Source organism: Rana temporaria, chromosome 2 (assembly GCF_905171775.1).
Source record: "Rana temporaria chromosome 2, aRanTem1.1, whole genome shotgun sequence".
Classification (NCBI taxonomy): Eukaryota; Metazoa; Chordata; class Amphibia; order Anura; family Ranidae; genus Rana; species Rana temporaria.
The window spans coordinates 390,800,592-390,828,183 of record NC_053490.1 but is presented as its reverse complement, the minus strand read 5'-3'; the positions used below and the strand labels follow the sequence as shown (position 1 = coordinate 390,828,183).

The window sequence follows — 27,592 nt, the reverse complement described above, 5'->3', positions numbered from 1 at the left end:
GAAGGTGATCAAGGAGTGCAAGGGGAGGGAGATATCTGTGTACAGTGGAGATCTCGTCACAAATTGTATCAATTTTATTTTTAAAGTGATCAGAAATCTCCTGGGCAGTAAGTAAGTTAGTGGGTGGATGTTATGGAGGACAAAGTAGAGTTAAATGTATAAAACAGTTGATAGGGACTGCGTAAGAGGGTGTTAAAGTGGAGTTCCACCCTAAAAAAAAAAAAAAAAAAAAAAACGCCAAAATCCTGCAAAAAAATGAAGAAAAAAAATTGTTTTCACGTACCAGAAAGGACGGTTGCTATGCGCAAGTTCCTAATCTGCCTCTTCCCATACCGCGGCAGGTCTTCTTCCTCATCCGATCCCGCATTTTTATCTGGGGAATGGGGCGCACTGCCTTCTGGGAACTGTGTATTGCAGAAAGCAGCCGCCCATTTACAAAAGCGCTGCACGACTCGCGCATGCGCAGTAGGAAACGGGCAGCGAAGCCGCAAGGCTCCACTGCCTGTTTTGCCTCAGTAAGGATGGAGGCGCCGGGAGCTGCCAGGATCGAGCGATCGGCCTCTGGCTGACATCGGGGGCGCCTAGGAAAGGTAAGTGTCATTATTAAAAGTCAGCAGCTACACTGTAGCTGCTGACTTTAAAAAAAAACATTGCGGGTGGAACCCCGCTTTAATGAGAGTGAGTAGGTCTTTTTGGCAGTTTGGAGGCAGGAAATTTATTTTTGGAGGTCAGATTTATATTAGTTGAAATCTTGCCAGGACTTGTACAACACGCGGCTACGTTTTTGAGGCTTCTGGTATTGTCTGATACCAGGTTTATAACGGTCGGGGCTTGATTCTGTGTGTAGTGAGGGGGCCAAGGTATCCAGGGTGGAAGACAGTGAGTTGTTGACAGAAGTGGGCAGGTTGGGGCAGGACAGGGATGAGATTTTGTCATAGAGTCAATCTGGAGCTGTAAAAAAAAAAAAAAACAGAAGGGTTAAGATGGCAAAGGTTTCTACAGAGAATTCTGTAGTTGCAAAAAAAAAATGGAGGAGGAAGACAAGGAGAGAGTAAGGCCCCATGCACACGAGACGCTATTACAAACGCCTCTAATCTCAGCTTTTCAAAGGCAAAAACCGGCATTTAAAACGCCCGTTTTTGCCGCGAATTGCGCATCGATTTGCGGCGTTTTACCGCGATTTGCGGCTGTCAGCGTTTATCCCCGAAACACTGTAGACCCTCCCCAAGCTTAGAATCAAACTATTTGTGCTGTGTTTTGCCGCGTTTAGCGGCGTTTTGCCGCGTTTAGCGGCGTTTTGCCGCGATTTGCGTCTAAAACGCAAAAGCTGAAAGCTTCCGAACCCAAAATTTTGGGTTTGGAAAAACTGCCCTAAACCCAACTGCTTTTAAACGCCAAAAAAAAACGCCAAAAAACGTGATCGTGTGCATGGACACATAGGATAACATTAAATGTGTTCAGGGGCAGTTGAAAAAAATGCCCAAATGCCTCTGAACTCGAGTTTAGCAGCGTCTCGTGTGCATGGGGCCTTAAACTAATAAGGTGTTGATCAGAGAGAGGAAAAGGAATGTTGCAGTGGTTGCAAAGATTGCATAGGTAGGAGAATACAATGTCAAGGCAGTTGCCATCAGAGTAAGTAGAAGCGTGTGGCCATTGTTTTAGGACAAGGTTTTTTTTTTTGTTTTTTTTTTTTTTTATTGGTTTTCACAAAAAACAAACAGTAAAGCATACATTGGTCTTACATTGTGTCAAATCAATCCTTGCAAGGGGCACATCAGCTGATTAATAAAACAAAGCATGCAGTATTGGTTGTGAAATAGATTATAGCAGTGTGGCTCATGGGGCCATGGAATAGTGCAGTTCACAGATGTACAGTATCAATTATTACAGTATGTATGCATCAGTGAGCACCTAGCACCCAACAGGGAGCTATTTAACAAGCTGGGGGCCCAGAAGCAGTGGATGGATCCGCCAGCCATTTGGACCAGACCTTGTCAGATTTGAGTGGGCAGCCTCTGTTGGCATATGTGTCTTTGTAGAGTGATAGGCTAGGCTCAGAAGTTTAGAAGTAGCAGGAGTGTTAAGATTAACATGGATGTTGAAGTCACCAAGAATGATTGTGGGAATTTCAGGAGAGAGAAAGTAGGGTAGCCAGGCAGAGAAGTCCATGAGGCTGATGGATCACAGCAGTTCTCAATGAAACTGGAGAGATTAGATAAATACAGTGAGCCTCAAATGAGGAGAGGGAGGTGGTTGAAGAATTTGGAAAGTGCTTTTAGGAAATAAAAGGATTCCAACACCACTGCCTTTCAGTTCACCATGCCAATGAATAAAAATGTTACTGGTATATATGGTTGCACACCTTTACTCCCCTAAACTCAATATTACTCAATTACTCTAATTCTTGCACATGGGCCTCACAAGTTCCTGAGTGAACATCAGTAAATAATGGTACCCGTGTGCAAGGGGCCTTGTAGGATATTCTCCTCAAACATCTGGTGTCTGCCACGGATAAGCTGATTAATTTTAAAATCTTTCACCGTGCCTATTTGAGGATGTATAGGCTTCACATAATGAACCAGGAAGTTTCCTCAGTCTGCTGGAGATGCAAACATCCAACAAGCAACTTTTTACATATTCTGGATATGTCCAGCAATCGCTTCTTACTGGAAGAATATGCTAGATGTCATTACCTCCACTACTCGCATTTTAATTGCTCTCACATCTAGACATTGTTTACTGGGCCAGGTAGAAGATCGTGGCAGAGAGGACCCTCTTTAGGTTGCTCCCATTTTATGCCAGGAAGGCTATTACCCGGACCGGCGCTACCGCTAGGCGAACGAGGCAGCCGGCTAGGGCACAACCATGGGCAGTTGTTGCTCGGTCCAAATCCACCCCCCCCCCCCCAGCGTCCTACCCAAATACCCAGTAAGCGTCCCTGCTGCCACAGCTGTGCCACTCTGCAACAGCGCAGGCTGCGCAGCAATCAGCTGTTCCTAAATGTAAATAGAAGCAAAAAGGTATGGACAGCCTCACTCCGATAAATGTAAAAAACAATAAAAGCCTTTAATCCAGTAAAAAAACACTGCACAAACAGAGAAACGGCAAACGGTGGGATGATATAGATGACGCGTTTCACATTGTTATACAATGCTTTGTTATACAATGCTTGGTCACAATGAAACGCGTCAGCTACATCAGCTATATCATCCCACCGTTTGCTGTTTCTCTTTGTGCAGTGTTTTTTTACTGGATTAAAGGCTTTTATTGTTTTTTACATTTATCGGAGTGCGGCTGTCCATACCTTTTTGCTTCTATTTATGCTTCGTGCATTGCCTGCACCCACTGGATTTTTCTGAGTCCATACTCACCACCGAGGTGCACTCATCTGGAGCGGAGGTCTCTTTCCCCTACTGGTCCTAAATGTATGGCGGCTAGCAGCATCCACCACAGCCAGCTCTTCTCAGCACTAGGGTTTGATTGCTAGGACCACCCTTGTCCTAGCAACTAATAACGTGCTTGCCTCTCCCCCAGGCCCCTGCATTCAGAGCCAGGGGAGGAAGTTCCTCCTCCAAACCTATCTGGTCGCAGTTTTCGAGCTTCCATGTGTCCATGTGTCCTGTAGTCAACTGCTGCAATGAGCAGGAACGGATCCTGATGTAAGCCAGGGTCTTCACAATACGACCTCCTCCCCTTCCACTACCCCAACTATTCTCTTAATCCTCTTCACTCTCCTTAATCCACTCTGCTTTTTCCTTCTAACTTTGAGCACCCTATTTAATGGGAACAGGCCCTGGGGACCCTGATGTAAGGGGGGTGACTTTGTGGTTCCTAATGAAAGGGGGGGACTCTGGGCACCCTGATTTGAGTGACTTTGGGACCCTAATGAAAGTGGGATCTCTGAAATAAGAGCAAACTCTGAGGACCGTGATTTAAGGAGGGGGAAATTTGGGAATCCTAATGCAAGAGGGGAACTTTGGGTCTTCTAATGAAAAGAGTAAAACTCTGATGTACGGAGGTCAGGTCTGGGGGGCCCAGGCCTAAAGCTGTGTAAGGGGCCCCAAAATTTCTGATTACTGCCCTGTTCCCCACACACTGCACCAACGTTCTGCATACCGCTGCAGGAATGGATTATGCTAGCTGGAGACAAAGTGGTCTCCTGCAAACTTCAGCCAAACTGTGAAGAAGAGGTATACAGCCAATGAGATGCCATGCTGCACGCAACATCACTTTCTCCAGGCTCCCTAGTCAGTCTCCACACTAGGGCCGAAACAACTAATCGATTAATCAACAACCAATTGATTCATTTCATAATCGATTACTATTTTCATAATCGATTAATCGGCCAGTAAAATAATGGAGTTAAAAAAACAAAAAATAGCCCTTTATAGTACAAAAATAGCAAATAATCATTACTGTTAAAATTAATACAAAAAATATTTGTACATTCGCTGAATGAAAGAATGTTTAAAATGGTCTCTTGCTTTTAACATTCAGTTTTAAAATGAATGCGATTTCTGAACAAAAACCACATACATGGTCTGAAAATTCCTTTCACCAAAAAGTTTTCCATTTTCTAAATTTTCCCATCACTGTGGTTAAAAAAAGGTCGATTTGACCCAACTAACAATTCGAAAATCGAACAAACGTTCTTAAAATTAATTGTTTTTGAAGGAAGGCATTATTGTATGGCCAGCATATAATATATTATGGTTCTGTTTAAAAATTTTCAAAACAGTCTAACTTTTTTTTTTTTTCTTTAACTAAAAAAAAATTGGATCTCTGAGTCCATTTACCAGATTCACTCTCTAATGGTATATACAGTATATCTCCTTGAATAGTATATACAGTATATTTTTCTTCTGTCTGTTATGCTCAGAGTGGATTCGAGATTTTGCTCCCTAACCATATAGTTGGTTATTTTTATTTACCACTTTATAGAGATTTAAGAATAAATTGCCTTTTTTTTTTAAACTTTACATATTAACTAAAATTATACATCACACTTTTTTAAGGTAATTAACCGATTAATCAAAACAATAATCGGCCAAATCGATTATGAAAATAATCGTTGGTTGCAGCCCTACTCCACACAGATAAGGTTCCAAGTAGGTGGGAAAGCATCTCTGCACTGTGCAGCCATTATTTTTATTTAAGGGGGGGGGATGCAAAAACAAATTCAAATTCTGGTCTGATAGTCCCTTCGCAGCCGCTCCTGCAGCTAATTTGTTAACTGCTTGATATTTTAGTAAAAGGTCCCTAGGTATTCATCTTTATGGGCATTGTATCCTCTTACGCTTTCTCATAATTTGTGTTGGAGCCATGTACAGTACTATAAGATTTATTTTGTAGTCTTGTATGTAGTAGTCTTGTGTAGTTTTGTATTTTTTTTCTGGACTCCGCCCCTGCTTGGCTTTAAGCCTGTGTTGCTGCCTTTTTTGATACGTTGTCTGTCTGAAAACTCAATAAAAATGATAAAAAAAAAAAAAAGAATTTGAGATATTTACAGTGCAGTCAGTCAAGGCACAATCAATATATTTGCTTATAGTATAACATTCCCTACTGCTTCTTGCCATAGCTTGCATTACAGGTCAGCCAGTGTTGTTCTGACAGCAGATCTGTTTCAGTTCACATTATCAGTATGGAGTACAACTGAGTTTGCGGCCTTCTGCCGCAAATTTCGATGTTTGGAGTTCTCTAGCAATGTACTTACAAGCAATGTTTATCTGATTTTATTATTTTTTACCATTGCTTTTTAGGTCATGTTTACGGAGGAGGATGTCAAGTTTTACCTGGCTGAGCTGGCTCTGGGCCTTGATCACCTGCATAGTTTGGGGATTATCTATCGTGACCTTAAGCCTGAGAAGTAGGTATAATCAGTACATGTTATAATCTAGTATTTATATATAGCACAATAATTTAGCAATGTGACCTAAAATTTAAAGTGGATTTAAAAATTGCCATCTTGTGTTTTTTTGTTTTTTTTTTATTATTATTATTTATTTTGAGCTTGGATTGTAAGGTCAATGCTTCAAAATTAAGTCTTGCTTTTTAGTGTTTGCATTGTAAGGCTACAGCTACATGCGTGAGTTTAATCTTCTGCCAAGTAGTTAAATCTCCCAGATCACAAGTCGCTGTATCCTATCCTAGGGTAGTGGTTATTAGAGACATTGTATCAGGGGAAGTACGACTCGCGTTTTTAGGAGATGTATTGGCAGAGAGTATCACAAGACTATGGTTTACATTGTACATTCCAGCGTATAGGCTTCCCCAGCAGCTGCTAATGTCAGGGAATGATAGAAAATAGTACAGTGCCGTTTATAAAATTGAGAGCTCAAATTGTCAGGAGAGGCAGCTTTAGTAACTGATCTTCCAATAAAGTGGTATTGAACCCCAAAACATTTATTCTGCAGCTTACCAGTTTGATGTAATGGCTGCATTTCTTTCTTTTTTAGGCTTGCTTTCTTTTATTTTAACTTGGTTTTCAACAGAACAAGCTATCCTGCAGATGAAAATTACAATTGCAGTTTAGGCGTTAACCACTAGGGGGCGCTGTAGGAGTTAAGTGTGACCTCATATGTGTTTCTAACTGTAGGGGGAACAGACGATCACTGACACTGCCAAAATGAAGAACAGGGAGGAAGGTGTGTTTACACACACCTCTCCCCGTTCTTCAGCTCCTGTGATGGATCGTGGGACACTGGCGGCGATCGGGTCCCGTGGCAGCGGAGCTTCAGACCGCGCGACCCATGGCTGGACACTTACGTGATTTAGCCCAGCCGTGCCATTCTGCCAAAGTATATCAGGGTTAGGCGGTCCTTAAGTGGTTAAGCTGCTCAGTGCACACAAAGCAGTGACAGTGTCACTTTAAAGGTGGAAGAATAGTGTATTTTCAGATATTTTGTATTATTGCAGCATTGCTGTTCCTTTTCATGCAGTTGTGCTCATAAGTTTACATACCCTGGCAGAATTTGTAATTTCTTGGCCATTTTTCAGAGAATATGAATGATAATACAAAAGTGTTTCTTTCACTTATGGTTAGTGTTTGGCTGAAGCCATTTATTAATCAACTGTGTTTACTCTTTTTAAATCATAATGACAACATGAACTACCCAAATTACCCTTATCAAAAGTTTACATACCCCAGTTCTTAATGCTGTGTATTGCCCCCTTTAGCATCAGTGACAGCTTGAAGTATTTGTGGATGAGGCTCTTTATCTTCTCAGATGGTAAAGCTGCCCATTCCTCTTGGCAAAAAAGCCTCCAGTTCCTGTAAATTCTTGGGCTGCCTTGCATGAACTGCACGTTTAAGATCTCCCCAGAGTGGCTCAATGATATTGAGGTCAGGAGACTGAGATGGCCACTCCAGAACCTTCACTTTTTTTTTCTGCTGTAGCCAATGACAGGTTGACTTAGCCTTGTGTTTTGGATCATTGTAATGTTGGAATGTCCAAGTATGTCCCATGTGCAGCTTCCTGGCTGATAAATGCAAATGTTCCTCCAGTATTTCTTGATAACATACTGCATTTATCTTGCCATCAGTTTTGACCAAATTTCCTGTGCCTTTTGTAGCGCACACATCCCCAAAACTTCAGTGATCCACCTCCGTGTTTCATGGTAGGAATGGGGGGTGTACCTTTTCATCATAGGCCTTGTTGATTTCTCTCCAAATATAGCGTTTATGGTTGTGGCCAAAAAGCTAAATTTAGGTCTCGTCACTCAAAAATGACTTTGTGCCAGAAGGTTTGAGGCTTGTCTCTGTGATGTTTGCCGTATTATATGTGGGATATTTTGTAGCATTTTGCATTTTCTTCAAGTGCCTCTTTATTGTGTATCTTGAAATGGCCACGCCACATGTTTTCAGAGAGTTCTGTATTTCACCTGAAGTTATTTGTGGGTTTTTCTTTGCATCCCGAACAATTTTCCTGGAAGTCATGGCTGAAATTTTAGTTGGTCTACCTGACCATTGTTTGGTTTCAACAGAACCCCTCATTTTCCACTTAGAGTTTGAACACTGCTGATTGGCATTCTCCATTCCTTAAATATCTTTTTTATATTCCTTTCCTGTTTTATACAGTTCAACTACCCTTTCACACAGATCCTTTGACAATTATTTTGCTTTCCCTATGACTCAGAATCCAGAAACGTCAGTGCAGCACTGGATGAAAGATGCAAGGGTCTGTCAGGGGTCCAGAAACTCATTGACTTTATACACACACACACACACACACACACACACTAATTACAAGCAAACAGATCACACGTGAGGATGGTTACCTTTTGAATAGTCATTCAAACTCCTTTGTGTCAACTTGTGTGCATGTTATCAGGCCAAAATCACCAGGGTATGTAAATGTTTTATCAGGGCCATTTGGGTAGTTTCTGTTGCCATTATGATTTTAAAGAGAGTAAACACAGATAATAAATGGCTTCAGCCAAATACTAACCACGCGTGAAAGATGTTTTTGTGTTATCATTCATATTCTCTGAAAAATGGCCAAGAAATCACAAATTCTGCCAGAGTAGATAAACTTAGGAGCACACCTGTTATATTGTTTGTAAGTTACAAATTAGAGAGCAGTGGCTTAGTCAGTTTTCTGTCTCTTTACTGCTGAGATAATGTATCGCCCACATAGGCAGTGCAGTGTTTTCAATACGCCAGCCAGCTTTTAACATCTAGCTGATCGTTTTAAATACAGCTACAGTATTCTAGGGCCTTGTCGCAGCCATATAGGCTACATTAACCCTGGCGATTAGAGTTGGTACGATTAGTAGCAATTCCTGCCATAGCTCATGTAGCCGCCAGCCCTGTTCACTATAATGGTGGTTGAATGTAGTGCTAAACCTTATGTGAAGTGAAAGTGCACACAAAAAAGATGAACATTCTAATAAACCTTCAGTTAGAAATACAAATGTCCAACATGGTGAAATGGGTGAGAACAAAACTAGTCCAATAACCCAAATCAAATCCTGAAAAGGAAAACAAAGTATAATTCCACAACAATAAGGTAATGCGCCTCAAATGGATGGATGTAAGGGGCTAATAAGCAGGGCATCCAAGATGGTAGTGAATCTTCTCTAGAATGTTGAGAATGAATACTCTTACCAAGACTGGTGGACCCGTATGTCATTGACAGCGAGTCATGTAATCATGGATAGCCAGATTGATGAATCACCCAGACAATGGAAAGGATCCGGGATCTCCGGTGGTAACTCCAAAGAACCTCGTGGCACGCGACCGAACTAAAAAATTGGATGACTGGATTGGATTGCCACAATAACTTGTATCCCAACACGGTATGTGCAGAAAAAAGGGATCTCCTCTGCTGCCACTTTGTGTGTGTCCAGCAGCGATCACCACAGGTAATCTTTGGCTGTGCAGAGAGGTTCAAATAGCTGCAGCCAGCAGCCCTTTTTATTATAGCGAACAGCGCTGGTGGCCGCAGCTAGGAATTGGGAACCGCAGCAGGTGTCTTTTATTCTATTCTATTGGCACTGGCCCAAATCGCCGATGTAAATGTAGCCTTAGTGTACCATTTTTACCAATATGACGCACTTTGCAGATAACTGCTTTTAAACCCCTGGCAGAAACATAATGAGAGGATGGGTATTGTATCATAAGTTGCTCACAGTTAATTCCAGCATGGACACGTTAATGTTGACTTCAGAATCAAGTTAACAAATGTTTTAAAATAAATTGGAAAAGGATTAAGTCACAAGTTGTAATTGTTTTGGTGCATTAACTGCCTGGTCCTTGGCATTTGTCCAGCCCTGGTTAATCATTTCTTCTTGGGTGCAGCTGCGAATCCGGATGTTTTCTAATAAAAAAAAAGACAGTACACGATTTTGAAATGTGAATGTTAAGTAACATTTTGCATATGTTAACTATTACAGCATTTTGCTGGATGAGGAAGGTCACATCAAGTTAACAGGTAAGTCGGCTTTTGTTATTCTTGCTGAAATGTGTCACCTACCTACCACGTAGATGTGCATGCTGTTTACCCTGTGACCTCTTTCAGATTTTGGACTAAGTAAAGAGTCAATAGATCATGAGAAGAAGGCATACTCGTTCTGTGGGACAGTGGAGTACATGGCTCCAGAGGTTGTGAATCGGCAGGGACATTCGCACAGTGCAGACTGGTGGTCTTATGGCGTGCTTATGGTAATCACTTTTCAAGAATGGTATCTAACGATAATCAAGCAAGTTTGTCTTTTTGGATAAGAAGCTATTATGAACACTTCTTATATGGTTTGTAAGGGTTTTTAATTTAAATTTTTTTTTTTTACCTAAATGCATTCTGTGCTTTAGGCTGGGTTCACATATGAGCATGCATCGGCTCACAGCAGGAGCCTGTTACAGCTGTTCTCACTGTTTTCAGATCCAAATTTTTAGCCTGAATTTTTGGCTGAATTTGGACCTGAAATGGACCAAAAGACTCACAGAGCTCCTGTGCAAATCGCGCTAGAGCCTCTGCGTGAATGTGAACTGACTCCATAGAGAGAGAGAGTCGGTCACTGTGTCCTGCTGTGTGAATGGGATGCAAAGATATCCGTATCCCAATCACACTAGTGTGAACCCAGCCTTAAAGTGGAGTTCCACCCATAAATATAACATTACATCAGTAGTTTTAAAAAAATGTCATTAGTCCTTTAAGAAAACATTTTTTTTTGTTGCTAGGCAGAATAGTTAATCTTCCCTCTTCCTGCACCTAGGTGCTTAAGCTTCCTAACCTACACCGCACAGACTCCTGGGAATGTAGTGGGTGTAACTTTTCAGGAGTCTGTGCACTCCCCAGTCTCGAAGAATCATGTGACTTGGACAGTACAGGTGCTGAAACCTGATCTGAAACCTATTACACTGCTTGTGCAGCACTGAGCATGTGCGAGATCTGCAAGGCTGAAATCCAGGAAGTCATACAGTCTGGCTTCATGATGCCCACACCTAAGATGGCCCCAGTCAATTTCTATTTTATAAAGTGTCTAAATGCTGTAACAACCTAACAAAACGGACCTTAGTTTACAGACTAACTTTACTAGAATACATTAAGCTTGTGTATTACAGGGGTATTTATATTTAAAAAGTGAAATTGTGTCCGGAACTCCGCTTTAAAGTGTTACTACAGTAAAATCAGTCTGTATATGCAGCATGGCATGCTTATTATACTCACTGTGGAACTTGTGAATCCTCTGCATTGTGTAAAAAGGCTGTTTTATCCTGTATGCATAGATCCTCCCCTTCCCGCACTGTCTATCTGGGGAAGGCCAGCTAACACAAGCAGGGTAGTCAACCTGCACATGCTCAGTTGTGTTTTATGCTGGAGAGAACATTTACTTGTTCTCAGAGCTGGTCAGATCACATGATATTGACATCACAATACAATGGGCGTGTCTACAGGCTGTAGTGGAAATCTCCTCCCTGGATGCTCAGCCCTGGGGAAACTGCAGTTTATCATGTAACTGTGTTATACAGATCATCGAAAAGGGTAAATAGTGGCAGTATTTTAATGTAAAAAGATTTATAAGCTGTGGGCACTGGGGGGTTTGGTGGATGAACTATTTTCATATTACTGGGTTTAGTAACAACTTTTAAGGTTAAAAAAAACTTCTCTGCAGATGATTAAAGCCCCCACTTGTACTTGCCTGAGGCAGATTTTGATCCAGTGCTGTGCTTGTGAGCAGCGGTTCTCTCCGTTCTCTCCCTCCTCACAGGGAAGGTTAACTATTGGCTCCCTCTGCTGTCGGTTAAATTCTGTGATGAGGAAGCAGTGGGTGAGGCTGAGCCCCATTGTCCGTGTCCGTGTCTATAGACGCAGACAACGTGGCTTGGGATGAAGCTTGCAGGAGTGCCCGACAAAGGGAGCAGCTTCCTATGGAGGCCCTCACAGAAGAGGGCGAACCAGGAGCATCGGCAGAAGAGGAATATTAAGACTGCTTTGTGCAAAACCATTGCACAGAACAGGCAAGTATCGCATGTCTTGTCTGTAAACCTTTTTGTGTGTTTTTTTTTTTTTTTTATCACTATGGCCCTTTTCACACATACGGACTGTTCGCCCGTTTTTCATCCATCCGTTGGTGGATGAAAAATGGACATCAATGCATTTCAATGGAAAAACGGATGATCATCTATTTTCATCCCCTCTATTTTTCATCTGTCAAAAAAATTTAGCGGAGGAAAAACGTATGTAAACTGACAAATGGTCAGTTTTTCATCTGTTTTTGCATTGGTTGTTGGGGCAACCAGTCACTGAGGGGGGGTGGAGGCAGAGAAAGGCAGAAGAGCAGTTTACACAGTGAGGGGGCAGTCTAAACAGACAGGCTCCCTCACTTGCCGATGCTGACTGTCACTGTCGGCTTTTAAATGTAATTGTCGGCTCCCTTTTTTTTGTTTTTTTTTAAATAGTCAAAACATGAATTCCTCAGATTGGGACTTTAACCACTTCAGCCCCGGACCATTTTGCTGCTCAATGACTGAGCCACTTTTTGCGATTCGGCACTCAATCGCTTTAACTGACATTTGCGCGGTCATGCAAAGTGGCTCCCAACCAAATTGATGTCCTTTTTCTCCCCACAAATAGAGCTTTCTTTTGGTGGTATTTGATCACCTCTGCGGTTTTTTTTTTTTTGCGCTATAAGCAAAAATAGAGCGACAATTTTAGAAAAAAAATATTATTTTTAACTTTTTGCTATAATAAATATCCCCCAAAAATATATGTTTTTTTTTTCCTCAGTTTAGGCCGATACGTATTCTTCTACATATTTTTCGTTAAAAATCACAATAGGCGTTTTATTGATTGGTTTGTGCAAAAGATATAGCGTCTACAATATAGGGCGTAATTTTATGGCATTTTTTTAAAATAATTTTTGTAATGGCGGCGATCTGCAGTTTTTATCGGTACTGCGACCTTATGGCGGACACTTTTGACACATTTTTGGGACCATTGACATTTTATAGTGATCAGTGCTATAAAAATGTATTGATTACTGTAAAATAGTCACTGGCAGGGAATGGGTTAACACTAGGGGGTGATCAAGGGGTTCATTTTGTTCCCTAAAGTGTGTTCTAACTGAAGGGCGGGTGGAACTGACTAGGGGAAGTGACAGATCGCTGTTCATACATTGTATGAACATACAATCAGTAATTTCTCCCCCTGAAAGAACAGGAAGCTGTGTGTTTACACCGGGCACTCGCATCAGCACCAGGGGGCGTGCTCCCCCAGCAGCGCGCACCCCTAGTGGCCGCCGAGCAGCATCACGTTATATTGCGTGATTTTGCGCAGCCGAGCCAATCTGCCACAGTAAAACTGCGGTGGGGGGTTGGCAAGCGGTTAAACCGAGCAACAAACCGTTTGATAGTAAAGTATACAAAATTTATTGCACATTGAAAAAATATAACAACATTTACATGGGGATATACGCAACACACACAAATATTGGGAACAGAAATGGAAACCAGCTGCGAGGAAAAGCCCAAAACCTCTAGCGCATTTCGAAAAAAAATGCAGATCTTCAGGGACAGAGGGCTTGTTGGTTCCAGATCTGTGGCTTATATCCCAAATGTTGATGCTCCACCCATAAAGACGAAGAACATGGCTTTTTTTTATTTTTTAGTTTAAGGTCCGTCAGAGCAGCGCACAAGCAACACAAAACATGAATGACATTAGCCAGAGGTCCGTATAATGTTGAATGGTCTTATTGTGTAACTTGGTGGAATGACTCTATATAGACCATAGGTATAGAGGAGAGGTAAAATAGTACTTCCCCTCGATGCAGGTTCGATTGATAGAGAGTGTATATTAAAAATTAAAGGGGTTGTAAAGCTTCGTGTTTCACTTTAATGCATCCTATGTAGCTGGGTTCCATCAATGCAATGAATGTTTCATGGTACATCTGGCAGCAATCATTGGGTGAATCAAGTATTTTTTACCTATATTAGCAAGCAGGTTCTGTATGTAGGCACGCAGCAATGTTGCAGACAATGCGCAGCAGTCACAGATTTAAGCAACCATGTCAAAGGAATACAAATCGAGATAAATTCTCCTGGTGAGAGAAGAGGTAATTTATTCACGCCTAACCCTGGTAGGTTCTAGTGCTACAGACTCCATAGAGGTCAGAGGAAGGAACCACAACTTAAAGCAGGGGGTCTTGGCTGGGGATGCTCTAGATGGGAATTTGACTAAATAGTGAACGTGAGACAACTTCACCTGCAGGCATGCATGAAAAGCTAGTTGGTACACATGGACCTCCCAGTAAATTGGCCAGCAAAAAGTATCTAGCTGCGGTATCCGTAACTGATTAAAGTTAAGAGACATATCAATTATCCCTCCTGATATATTTATATACCCCTTACATAGTTCTTTAGCTGTAGACTTTCCTGTGGGTAAATATAACTGCAGTCATATGCGATAAGGCTACACTTATAGTAAAGGAGGAAGATAACGCAATCTTCAAGAGGGAAATAAAACTGAGGAAACGTATAAGAGCGGTCAGGAACAGTACCTTGAGTAAAACTACGAGTAAAACGAGGGGAAGTGCCCCAAAAACACCCAAAGACAAAGCAACGACAAGCACTATTAAATAATATATGACCCAGGAGGCAAGCCCCAAAAGTCTGTGAATAGGAAAAGATCAGCAAGAGAAAACGGATAAGACAAAGGGGGGTCCAGCAAAAAGATAGGGGATGCAACAGACCAATCCAGAGACAACCGAACAACTGAGAGTGAACTTGAGATAAGCAGAGCAGATGAACAACGTGCGGATGCACAAATCCCAACAAAGGGGAAATGAATATGATGCTAATGAGACTGGTGGGGTCAATGTTGATGAAACTGGAAAATGCAATCAAAGTAGAAATTGTTTCACTAAGAACAGACTTGCGGAATCTGTTGGCAAGGGTGGATGTGGCGGAGGAGAGAACAGATAAACATGCCCAGGAACTCAAGACATTGAAGGAGCAAGTTAAAATAACACAACAAAACCAGAGGAAAATCTTCTACAGACTGGAAGACCAGGAAAACCGCAACAAAAGACAAAATCTGAAAATACGCTCGTTACCAGAGGAAAGAGAAGATATGAGAAGTAATGAATATAATATTTACCCCCATACTGGATAAAGGAGAAGAGGATTTCCCCAAAATAGAGAGAGTCCACCGGGTCGGAAAACTAAAAGCAGAGTGGCTGAGAGACATAATAGTGAGATTTCGGTTTTATGAAGATAAAGCTGAAATCTGGGCAAAAATGAGTGGAGGGGGGGTGAGGTACCTCTTACATTTACAGGAAAAAAGCGAAACAAACTGCAGTAGAGAAGTAACCCAGTATAGATGGCATCAATTAATTTTATGACCTATATATATGTACAGGGATTAAATACTCCTAAGAAACATAAGATACTTAGAGTTAAAATACTATGGTACTGATGTGGTATCCCTATAGGAGACCCACCTAACACACGACATAAAGGTGAAATTATATTCCGCAGATTTTCCCATATGGTACTACGCTGATTCAACAACAAAGAGCAAGGGGAGTGGCAATTGGATTCGCCATAACAATGAGGTTCAAATTGGAGGAAAGTATGACAGACCCTGAAGGGAGATACATCTTCCTTTAAGAGTAGACTAGGTGAAATGGTTTGCACATTAGCAAATGTTTATTCCCCCAATAGGAACCCCATAAAGTTCCTGAATGAGGTACTAGGAAAACTGATGGACTTTAAGAAAGGGAATGTGATAGTAATGGGTGATATGAATTTTTGTATGGATCCATCGGTTGATAGTACGTCCCGTGCACAGGGGACGAACCATGTGCAGTTAAAAAAAACTTAAACCGAAAATGCATCTGTGTCAAATGATTGACGCATGGAGGGTGCAACATCCTAAGACACAAGACTATACATTTTACTCCCCTGTGCACGGGACGTACTATAGGATAGATTATATTCTGGTAGACCACAGTTGCCTGGATAATGTTATTGATACGAAGATAGAAATTTTCAAGCTATCAGACCATGCCCCTGTGAGAATGAAATTGAGTGTTCCCAGTTATCAAAAACAACCATACACATGGCGAATGAATGAAGGACTTTAGCAAGATAAGGAGGTGGAAGAAATGGTAAAAAGAAATTGAGCAATACTTTTCAACAAATGACACTAAAGAGATATCGGGGGCCACTCTATGGGAGGCCCATAAAGCCTATATTAGGGCTATATTTATAGCTATAGGGGCCGGGGGAAAAAAGCGAGGCAAAACTAATCCAAACATTAATTGAAGAAATACATGGAGCGGAACAGGATCACAAAAAACAGGGCAGACAGCCAGAGTTATTCCAAATATTGGTAATTAAGAGAGATGAACTAAAGGCCTCAATGAAACGAGACGAAAAGGACATTTAATATAATAGCTTAAGAAAGAGATCAATGGGGGAATAAAGCAGGTAAACATCTAGCGAGAATATTACGAAAGAGACCATCAGTAAATTATATTGAAAAAATTCAAAAGAAGAATGGGAAAATGGCACACACGACCAAGGAGATAGCAGACATTTTTAACATATGAGGCTCTGTACTCGGTAAACCAGAAGGTAGACCATGTAAACGTCAAAATGGATCAAATAAATGATTTTCTAGAAAAGGCTGGGGTATCAAAAATATCTGAAAGCAAAAGGCAAATATTAGACAAACTCATAACAGAAGAGGAAATAAATAGTGCGCTCAAAGAATCGGCTCCGGGGAAAAGTCCCGGCCCCGACGGGTTCACAGCGTACTTTTTAAAAAAAATACAAAGAGACTCTAACCCCAAGGCTATGTCAGTATATGAATGGTTTAGGGGTAAAATATTATATGAGCAGTAAGGCCCTCCTCGCATCAATAGCAGTTATTCTTAAGGAGGGGAAGGATGGCACCTTATGCTCAAGCTACAAGCCTATATCGCTACTTAACGCAGATACAAAACTGTATGCTAAAATTCTTGCAGGATGGATGAAAGCCTTGATGACCATCCTGGTCCATCCTGACCAGGTGGGGTTAATCCTAGGAAGAGAGGGGAGGGAAAACGGGGCGAGAACGTTGCTCCTCCTCCAGCAAATAAAAAAATAAGGGTCCCCAGGTCTATTCCTGTCAATTGATGCTGAAAAAAGCATTTGACAGGGTAGACTGGGAACTTATAATAAAAACGTTGGAAATCATGGGTGTTGGTCCAAGAATGATTCAATGGATCAAAGTATAGTACCACCACCCAATGGCATATATAAAAATCAATGGTGTGCTACCCCCTCCTGATGAAAAATGGGACGAGACAGGGGTGCCCCCTTTTGTTTGTGTTGTTTTTGGAACCACTCCTTGCATCGATCTGAAACAACCCCAATATTGGCAGCATTAGGGCAGGGAAGGAAGAATACAAATTGGCCGATGTGTTATTTTATAACAAACCTGAGGATCACAATACCCAATTTACTAAACACATTAAAACAATACGGAGAGGTAGCAAATTTTAAAATAGATTTAAATAAGTCAGATCATGAATATCAACATAAACAGGAGGCAGCAGCGCTGCAGAAGGAATTTCGATTCCCATGAAAAAAAAAGTATTTGGGAATAAAACTAGCGAACTCTTTAAAGAAAATTTATAAAATCAACTATATACCTCTGTTGGATGAACTTAAAAATGAAATAAAGAAAATAATATATAGACCCCTATCGTGGTTAGGGAGGATTAGCACCTTGAAGATGGTATTGCTTCCGAAAATTCTTTACAAATTTCAAATGTTGCCGATTGCAACCCTACTTTATTGTGCCAACAACCATAATAAGGAAATTTATCTGGCGAAATAAGAAAGCTAGAATCTCACTTGCTATTCTAAAACAAGGATAAAAACGGGGGGGGGGGGGGGGCTTGCGGTTCCTGACATTAAAAAATATTACAATGCAGTAGTGCTATCAAGAGTAGTAGAGTGGTCTAAGGAATAAAATGAGAAAAGGTGGGTTAGATTAGAGAATACAATGAGTAATGCACGATTGAGAAGTAGAATTTGAAATCCTCCACAATTTATAACACTAGATGGGAATTCTCACGCATTGACACGAAACTCCCTTAAAATATGGGACGTGACCCACAAATTAAGTAAGGGGTAATTTAATTCACCTCTAATTTCACTGAAAGAAAATTACATTTTTTTACCTGGTAAAATGGAAATAAGAGGAAATTGGATTATTAGCGAAAATGCACAATTAAGAGATATAGTTAAAAAGGGGAGAATTATATCGCTTCACAAGTTGAAGCACAACACAAAATTAATGGTGATAAATGAATGGTGCCATCATAAAATTGAGGCACTTTAATGACCAACTGCCCAAACCAATAAGATCAGATGACGAATTAACTCCATTGGAACGCCTGTGTACGGTAGACAACACATGAAATGGTATATCTCGGATATATAAAATATTGTTGGCCATAGAACTGAAGATCCCGCCATTCATAAATAAGTGGGAAAAGGAATTGGTCACAAATAGATAAAGTCACTCTTAGTAAGATTTTAAAATTAACCCATAGCTCTGCGGTAGATACCAGAACGGCCAAAATGAACTATAAATGTTTAATAAGGTGGTATGCTACCCCCCGATAAAATCAGTAAGTACCAACCGGAAAAATCTGCGGAATGCTGGCGGGGATGTAAGGCAGTAGGAACGATGGCCCACCTATGGTGGCAGTGCCCAAAAATAAAAAAATATTGGAAAGGGATCCTGCAGTTAATAAAAGTAATTACTAAAAAATAAATAACAGAGGACCCGTGGACAGTGATGTTTCACGGGGGGGAAGGATCTGTTAAACGATATAACAACTCAGTAATTCCACACCTATTGAACGCAGCGAAAAGACTCATCCCCAAAAACTTGCAGGTAGCGGAAAGCTCCTCAATACGAGAATGGATAAATATGGTGGAAGAAACGCAGAACATGGAATGCCCGAGGCAGAGTCTAGAAGAAAAAAGTGCGGAACCAATAGATATATGGGAGAGGTGGAAAATGTTTAAAAAGACAGAGGTAAGCGGAGGTAATTAGCCCTTAGACCAGTGGTTCTCAACCTTTCTAGTGCCATGACCCCTTGATAAAATTTCCCAAGTTGTGGGGACCCCTAACAGTAAAATTATTTCCGTAGCGTGGGTTGTGAGCACCCAGAGCAAGACAAGTTATTTTCTCCCCTAACCCACGGATATTTAGCGCTCCCTGAGTCCCTTCCAATCGTACAATATAAAAACTCCTTATGGTACATTTTAAGATGTATCACTCTTTCTTTGTTCTCCTTTCTTTCCAATTTATCTTTCTATCCTAATTTCTTTTTTTTTTCCCCTCATCCCTCTCTCTTTCTTGTTCTTTCTCTTATTCTTTATCCCACTTTTTTCTTTGTTTTTCCCTCTTTTCCTCTCCCTTCAATGTATTCTCTATTTTTATTTCTTCTCTTGCTCCTTGGTGGGGGGGGGGAGGGATGATTAACAGTGCTGGCGGGGAGTTGGGATGAGTGGTAGTCCTGGGGGGGAGTTCTGATCAGCCAACTTAGGTGCTCTTGATCAAGGTCATCTGCTCATCTGAAAACTGTAGTGGGGACTTTGTATGGCAACTATAATCACAGGTAGTGTTACTCAATGTGTCTCGTAGCAGTAACACCTGTGCCGAAATCAGGAGATCAGGTCTCCTCCAGCCCCTCCCACTTCACATTCCTCACCAGTCAGCTGAACCTCTAGTCTCTGTCCCCCAGCCATGCCGTGAACTGAATGGGTGGCTGCGAAGAGGCTGAGTGGGCGGCCATGGGCTCCAGGGACAGCCCTGCTGGGCAGCCGCAAAAATGCTGGGAGAGCCAGGAACAGCCCAGGATTTGGTGACCCCTGGCAAATCATCATTTGACCCCGGAGGGGTCCGACCCTCAGGTTGAGAACCACTGCCTTAGACGGAGGGAACCTAGCTGCAGCGGGAGTTAATGAGAAATATGTGAAAGGATAAAACTTAAGTTAAGAGGTACGTGGGAGGGCGGGATGTTGGGGGGGCTAGGGTGGGCGAGGGGGGAATTTGCACCAGGGAGGTAAACGGGTTTCATAGTATTGTTTTTTATATATTTGTTTGTATATCCTTTGTATATCCTGAAAAAAAAAAATGAATAAAAAAAAAAAAGAATAAAGCAGGGGGACACAGGCATTTGACACTCCCAGAAGTGTTGAATACCAAAGATACTGATGAAGGCAAAGCGAAGGTAGGAAATGGGGAAACTGCTGCAGACATGAGTAAAATAAATTTTCTCTTCTGGGAAGCTTTTAGGCCTCGTACACACGACAGAGAGAAACTCTGTCGTCTGTACAGTTTTGGCTCGATGGAGCCGCCGAGGAACTCGACGAGAAAATAGAGAACATGTTCTCTATTTTCTCATTGTCCTCGTTGTTCTATAGGAGAAGGCGGCCCGCCGAGCTCCTCGGCGGCTTCATCCCAAAACTCGACGAGGAACTCGACGTGCCAAGCACGTCGAGTTCCTCTGTCGTGTGTACGGGGCCTTAGAGTTAGATTTTTACTTTGAGGCAACTGGCTTCAAATTAACCAACCACTAACACCAGTTATTAAAAACACCAGAGAATAGTTATTTTTTTTATAAAAAAAAAGTTAAATTGCTTTTGGCAAGTGTATCAGTCCTTCCAAAATAGCGGAAAGATCCATCTGAATGTGGTAGCTATCGACCGATTTCTTTACTTAACCCCTTAACGCCCGCCGCACGACTATTTACGTCCGCAAAATGGCACGGACAGGCAGATGGGCGTATATATACATCCTTGCCTTCCAGCGGGTGGGGGGTCCGATCAGGACCCCCTCTGCTGCGTGCGGTGGGCGGATTCCCTCGGGGAGCGATCCGGGACGGCGGCGCGGCTATTCGTTTATAGCCGCTCCGTCGCGATCGCTCCCCGGAGCTGAAGAACGGGGAGAGCCGTATGTAAACACGGCTTCCCCGTGCTTCACTGTGGCGACGTATAGATCGAGTGATCCTTTTTATAAGGGAGACTCGATCGATGACGTCAGTCCTACAGCCACACCCCCCTACAGTTGTAAACACACACTAGGTGAACCCTAACTCCTACAGCGCCCCCTGTGGTTAACTCCCAAACTGCAACTGTCATTTTCACAATAAACAATGCAATTTAAATGCATTTTTTGCTGTCAAAATTGTCCGAAGTGTCCACCATAATGTCGCAGTCACGAAAAAAATCGCTGATCGCCGCCAATAGTAGTAAAAAATTTTTTTTATAAAAATGCAATAAAACTATCCCCTATTTTGTAAACGCTATACATTTTGCGCAAACCAATCGATAAACGCTTATTGCGATTTTTTTTTTTTTTTTACCAAAAATAGGTAGAATACGTATCTGCCTAAACTGAGGAATTTTTTTTTTTTATATATGTTTTCGGGGGATATTTATTATAGCAAAAAGTAAAAAATATTGTATTTTTTCAAAATTGTCGCTCTATTTTTGTTTAAAGCGCAAAAAATAAAAACCGCAGAGGTGATCAAATGCCACCAAAAGAAAGCTCTATTTGTGGGGAAAAAAGGACGCCAATTTTGTTTGGGAGCCACGTCGCACGACCGCGCAATTGTCTGTTAAAGCGACGCAGTGCCGAATCGCAAAACCTGGCCTGGGCATTTAGCTGCAAAATGTTCCGGGGCTTAAGTGGTTAATGTACATCTGAAGTTTTTCAGCAAATGACTTGCCTCATCTTAAATTACAGCTTCCCCAGTTGGTACATTTGGGCTTTACCCCACCTCACGAAGCAAGAGACAAAACTATTAAAGTAATAAACCCGATCCATTATGCCAACCATACTGGCATTCCCAGTGTCTTTTTAATATTGACGCAGAGAATGCCTTTAACAGGGTAAACTGGACCTTTTATGTTTGCAGTTTTGAAACATATGGGATTAGGTGATCAGATGCTTCAGTGAATCGCTAGTGTACCCACAGGCCATGGTAAAATGTTACTAAACCCAGTAATATGAAAATAGTTCATCCCCCAGTACCCGCTGCTTATAAGTTGTCTTTGTGCATTAAAAACTGCCACTATATACCTTTTTGGATGATCTGTATACCACAGTTACATGATAAACTGCACAGTTTCTCCAGTTCTGAGAGTTCAGGAAAGAGGAGATTTTCATTTCAGCCTGTATACACGCCCACATGTGTGATGTCAATATCACGTGACCTGGCCATCTCTGAGAAGTAACTGTTCTCTACAGCATAAAAGACGCAATTGAGCATATGGCTTCCCCAGACAGACGGTGCAGGAGGGAAAGATCTGTGCATAGAGGATAAATCTGCCTTTTTACACAATACAGAGGGTAAACCCCTTAAATTCCACAGTGAGTAGAAAAAGTATGCTATGCTGTATATACAGACTGATTTTACTGTTTTGGGTTTAGTAACACTAAGGCCTCGTACACACGATAGGATAGCCAGAGGAGAACGGTCTGATAAAGCTGACTGACTGGTCCGTCACGCCCAGGGCAGGACTTAGGGTGGAGAATTGGGGGGGGGGGTCGAAGATGTTGAGCGAGGGGGGGTCATAGTTGTTGAGGGGGGGGGGGTCATAGTTGTTGAGGGGGGGGGTGCGCATTAAAGTTGTTGAGCGGGGGGGAGCGAATTGAAGTTGTTGAGCGGGGGGTGCCTCTCACCTGTGCCGACAGCCGGGGCCACAGACTGTCATTAGCCCGGCTGTTGGCTTTCTTCCCTTCAGCAGCCACAGTCCTCCACACACCGCTCTGGTTCCTCCTGCTTCTGTGTTTTCGCAGGACTGCGGGAAGAAGCTGTCTGTCCGGGAAAGTCCCGCAGAATCCGTGCGTGTTGGGAGGTATGCGCATGGCCGCCATCAAGAATTTTGGGGCCCCTTACACAGCTTAAGGCATGGGCCCCCTGGAGCAGAGAATCAGGGGGGGGGGTGCTGCCGCCTGAAATTGAGAAGCAAAAATATATATATATATATAATATATATATATATATATATATATATATATATATATATATATATATATATATATATATATATATATATATAATTATATATAAAGGGGGGTAGCCATCCGGGGCCCTGGGGACCTCTGGGCCCTTTAATAAAAAGAAACCTCTGGGCCCCTTAATAAAAACATTTTTTTTAATAAAAAAATACATAAAAAAAGGGAGGTTGCCATCCGGGGCCCTGGGGACCACTGGGCCCCTTGGGACCTCTGGGCCTTTTAATAAAAAAATATAAACAAAAATAAAAAAATAAACATTTATAAAAAAAAGGGGGGGGGGTTGCCACATGGGGCCATGGGGACCTCTGAGCCCATTAATAAATAAAAAAATATATAAAAAAATGTAATTTTTTTTTATACAAAAAGGGGGGGTAGCCATCCGGGGGCCCTGGAGACCTCTGGACCCTTTAATAATAATAATAATAATATTGTGTATATATATATATATATATATATATATATATATATATATATAATATATATATATATATATATATATAATTATATGTATGCACATTTATTTTTCATAAAAAATAAATAAAAAAGGGGGGGGTTGCCGTCCGGGGCCTCTGGGACTTTTTAAAGGGGGCCCTCTATTGAGTTAGGCGTCCATCGGTTAAATTTTAAAGCAAGTTCCTATATTTTTAAACAAAGGTTAAATAACCTATGGGGCCCACACACGATCGGTTTTGACCGATGAAAACGGTCCTTCAGACCGTTGTTCTCTGGCTATCCTATCGTGTGTACGAGGCCTTAAAGGGTCACTAAAGGGGAAAAAAAATGTTTTCCTAAAATTAATGTCTGCAAGGTAGGCAGACAGAATAGTGTAATGATTCTGTTAAAAAACAAGTAAATACCTATTAAATTCCTTCATCTATATCGCCTCCGGCATTCTAGTTTCTGTTCTCTCATTCACTTCCTGGTTTGCATCGCTCGTTCATGTAAGAACTACATTTCCCAGTATGAATTGCAGCACGCCCAGTAATTCACACCTCCTTGAAGTCTCTAACACGTAGAGAGCGTCCTGCCACACAGATGTAGTTTCCAGGAGGGGGTGAGCACGTTACTGACCACCGCAGTAAAGCCTCCCATCACGGTGGTCAGTAAAATCAGACAAGCAGGAAGTGAACAGAGAAGAAATAGAGCAACTTCTGAGCAAAAACGAACAATGAGGAAGTGAAAAGAGGAATGTCTGCAGGTAAAGGATGCTTATTATGAAAAAAAAAAAATTTCCTTTACAACCCCTTTAAAGGTAAACGTGGTGTTTTCAGAGCCTTTTTTATTATATATATATATATATATATATATATATATATCGAGTGCCCCCACTCACCCTTGTTCGCCCTTTCGTTGGAGCCCCTTTTGAATAAAATTAGATTAAACCCCAATATTTTGGGATTACAAGTAGGAGATCATAACCATAAAATAATATCAGCATATGCAGATGATGCGCTCTTCTCTGTCTAACCCACATGTCTCATTGCCCAACCTCATAAAGGAAATTGACCGATATGGAGCCCTATCAAACTTGAAAATAATTTATACTAAGTCCGAAGTTAAGGGTGTTGCTTTGCCCTCCTCTCTACTTTGCATCTTACAACTTAATGGGCGTTTGCTGCATTAAAGTACTTGGGTACATATCTCTCCAAACTTAGCGCATACTTTTGCACTGAATTTCCCAACCTTGTTTAGCTCAGTTCGCTCTTTTAGACCAATGGCACTAAGGTTTGCATTTTTGTTTCGGACGATGTAACCTCAATTAAATGAGTATTCTACCGAAGTTTGTATCTTTTTCAGACATTACCTTTTTCTTTTCCTGTGGCCTTTTTTTGTCAAATTTGTTTCCTTTTTACTAAGTTTATATGGGCTCATAAACGACCTAGAATCTGTAGATGTCTTCTGACGTTACCCAAATGTTATGGTGGAGTGGTAGTCCCGGATACATCTAAATACCATCAAGCTGCCCACCTTAGCAGAGTGATTGGTGCAGACATGCAGTTATTAAACTCTGCATGGGGTTCTGTGGTGCTATGCAGCTCTACCGGCATCACTTAAAGCGGTTGTATAGTCCCCCAAAGTTTTTTTTTTTAATCACCTGTAAGGCAGAGGGCATAATGAGCTAGTATGCACCTTAAAATGAGGCATCTGTAACTTACCTGGTCCACGCCGAGGGAGATGACATCTTGCTTCTGCGTGTCTTCCGGGTATCGCGGCTGCAGCGCTGTGAGTGGCTGGAGCCGCGATGTTGTCACTCCCGTGAATGCGCGCGGGAGACTTCTTTCAGGCAAGGTTCGGCGTCTGCCGGGCCTTAAGCCAAGAATCCTCTGTGCGCATGCACTGCTGCAGTCAGCGGCGGGAATATCTCCTAAACCGTAAAGGTTTAGGGGATATTTTTTTTACCTACAGGTAAGCCTTATTATAGGCTTACCTGTAGGTAAAAGTCCAAAAATGAACTATACAACCGCTTTAATACATCCTACTATAGGCCCCACAATTAGAGTAGGCTCTAGGGCAGAGACCAGTAGATCGCAGACAGGTGACTGGCAGATTGTGGTCTGGGCCTGCTTACCCACCATTCCAGAGCATCAAACGGAGTGCAATGCAGAGGGACTACTTGTAAAGTTGGAGCTGTAGTAGGGAGCAAGAGCCGCATAAGCTGATGTGTCCTCTATAGCAGTGTTCCCCAACCCCCGGTCCGCGGCACTTCTGCAGCCGGGCCGCGAGCAGGCGGCATGAGAGAGCCCCACATGCGGACCACGGCACTCTGCCATTCAGACCGCAAGGAGACTTTTCTTCCTCCTGCGTCGCTCATAGAGCCGACAGCGGGAGGTGGAACAATTCTGGGTGGAGGGCGGAGCTGCCCGAGGTTATCAAACAGGCGATTGGCTGCTAGGACTGTCCGTCATCCTAGCAGCCAATCATTTGTTTGTTACCTCGGCCCTCCATCCAGAACTGTCCCACCTCCCTCCCTGCAACTTTTCTCCTCATGCTGTGCCTCCCTCCGATCTGTCCCTAAGTGTGGGGGATGGAACCGAGGACTGTAATGTGTGGGGGATGGAACCGAGGACTGTAATGTGTGGGGGATGGAACCGAGGACTGTAATGTGTGGGGGATGGAACCGAGGACTGTAATGTGTGGGGGATGGAACCGAGGACTGTAATGTGTGGGGGATGGAACCGAGGACTGTAATGTGTGGGGGATGGAACCGAGGACTGTAATGTGTGGGGGATGGAACCGAGGACTGTAATGTGTGGGGGATGGAACCGAGGACTGTAATGTGTGGGGGATGGAACCGAGGACTGTAATGTGTGGGGGATGGAACCGAGGACTGTAATGTGTGGGGGATGGAACCGAGGACTGTAATGTGTGGGGGATGGAACCGAGGACTGTAATGTGTGGGGGATGGAACCGAGGACTGTAATGTGTGGGGGATGGAACCGAGGACTGTAATGTGTGGGGGATGGAACCGAGGACTGTAATGTGTGGGGGATGGAACCGAGGACTGTAATGTGTGGGGGATTGAACCGAGGACTGTAATGTGTGGGGGATGAAGAAAGGGGGGAACTAATGCGCAAATCAACCTAACCACGGGCAAACTTAAGATAAAATATAAATACAATAAAAAATCTAAAAACTACTAAGCAGCAGCCACGACTAATAGTGCTCTCGCACTGTATACAGATACAATAAAGGGGTGGGTGTAATGGCGCTTGCAAAATAACAATTCCTATTGATAAATAAATCTCCACAAAACAAGGAAATAAAATGACTAGGGTCAATCCGCCACTAGATGTAGGTCCAAATATGTTCCACTCTGCATGTATCCAAGAATACCACCCAGCATAAAGAAATAATGTGGAGGGTATTAAGAGTGGTCAATAATAAATAACAGGTAAACAAATGTGCCCAGATAATGCACAATGTTAGTAATTAAACCATACAATAACCATAAAATTAATAAATATAAAGGTACAAAATAGCACGTGATAATATGCTTAAGATCAGTGATAGTCCAAAAAGTGCTTCATCCATTAAAAGTGCATAGTGCAGTGCTTCTGTGAAAATAATGGTGAAGAGAATGTCCCAAAAAAATGCAAAAATGAATCAATAATTGTAAAAAATGTTGGATACCAAAAGACCTATAACTAAAATTCAATAAATATGTACCATGCACAAGTGATCATGAACAATCAAAATATTACAGTGAACGATAATAATAATAGTAATGTGCCAAATGATCCACCATGGGATCAGCAAAATTCAGGTGTGATAATAAATATGTCACAGTGCACAAAGTTATAATAATGAAAAAATGGTCCAAAGAAATAATAATTTATCAGTGAAAAAAATGCTCCAAAAAAATGTCCAGTAACTCCCAAACTTCGGTGCTTAGTGTTAAACGTGCATGCGTGTTTGTAGAAATCACCATCAGGCTTCCCACAGTGTCCGGAAGAAATGAGTGTTCCAGCCCCTTACCTCAAAAGGCTTGTATTAAAGCCTATGTATTTGGTGCTCTCACAGCCAGCCTGCTGCTGATCCACTCCCAGAAACACCACGGC

At 42.1% G+C, this 27,592-nt stretch overlaps 1 protein-coding gene across 3 annotated transcripts in view; it reads left to right on the top strand.

Moving 5' to 3' along the window:
* RPS6KA1 (ribosomal protein S6 kinase A1) overlaps positions 1–27,592 on the top strand; it is a 255,183-nt gene that overhangs the window by 183,193 nt on the left and 44,398 nt on the right. For all 3 annotated transcript variants that reach the window (XM_040338009.1, XM_040338010.1, XM_040338008.1), the window contains 3 exons: positions 5,760–5,866; positions 9,895–9,932; positions 10,020–10,162. In XM_040338009.1, the coding sequence (XP_040193943.1) occupies positions 5,760–5,866; positions 9,895–9,932; positions 10,020–10,162 (288 nt within the window). The remainder of the gene's footprint in view (positions 1–5,759; positions 5,867–9,894; positions 9,933–10,019; positions 10,163–27,592) is intronic.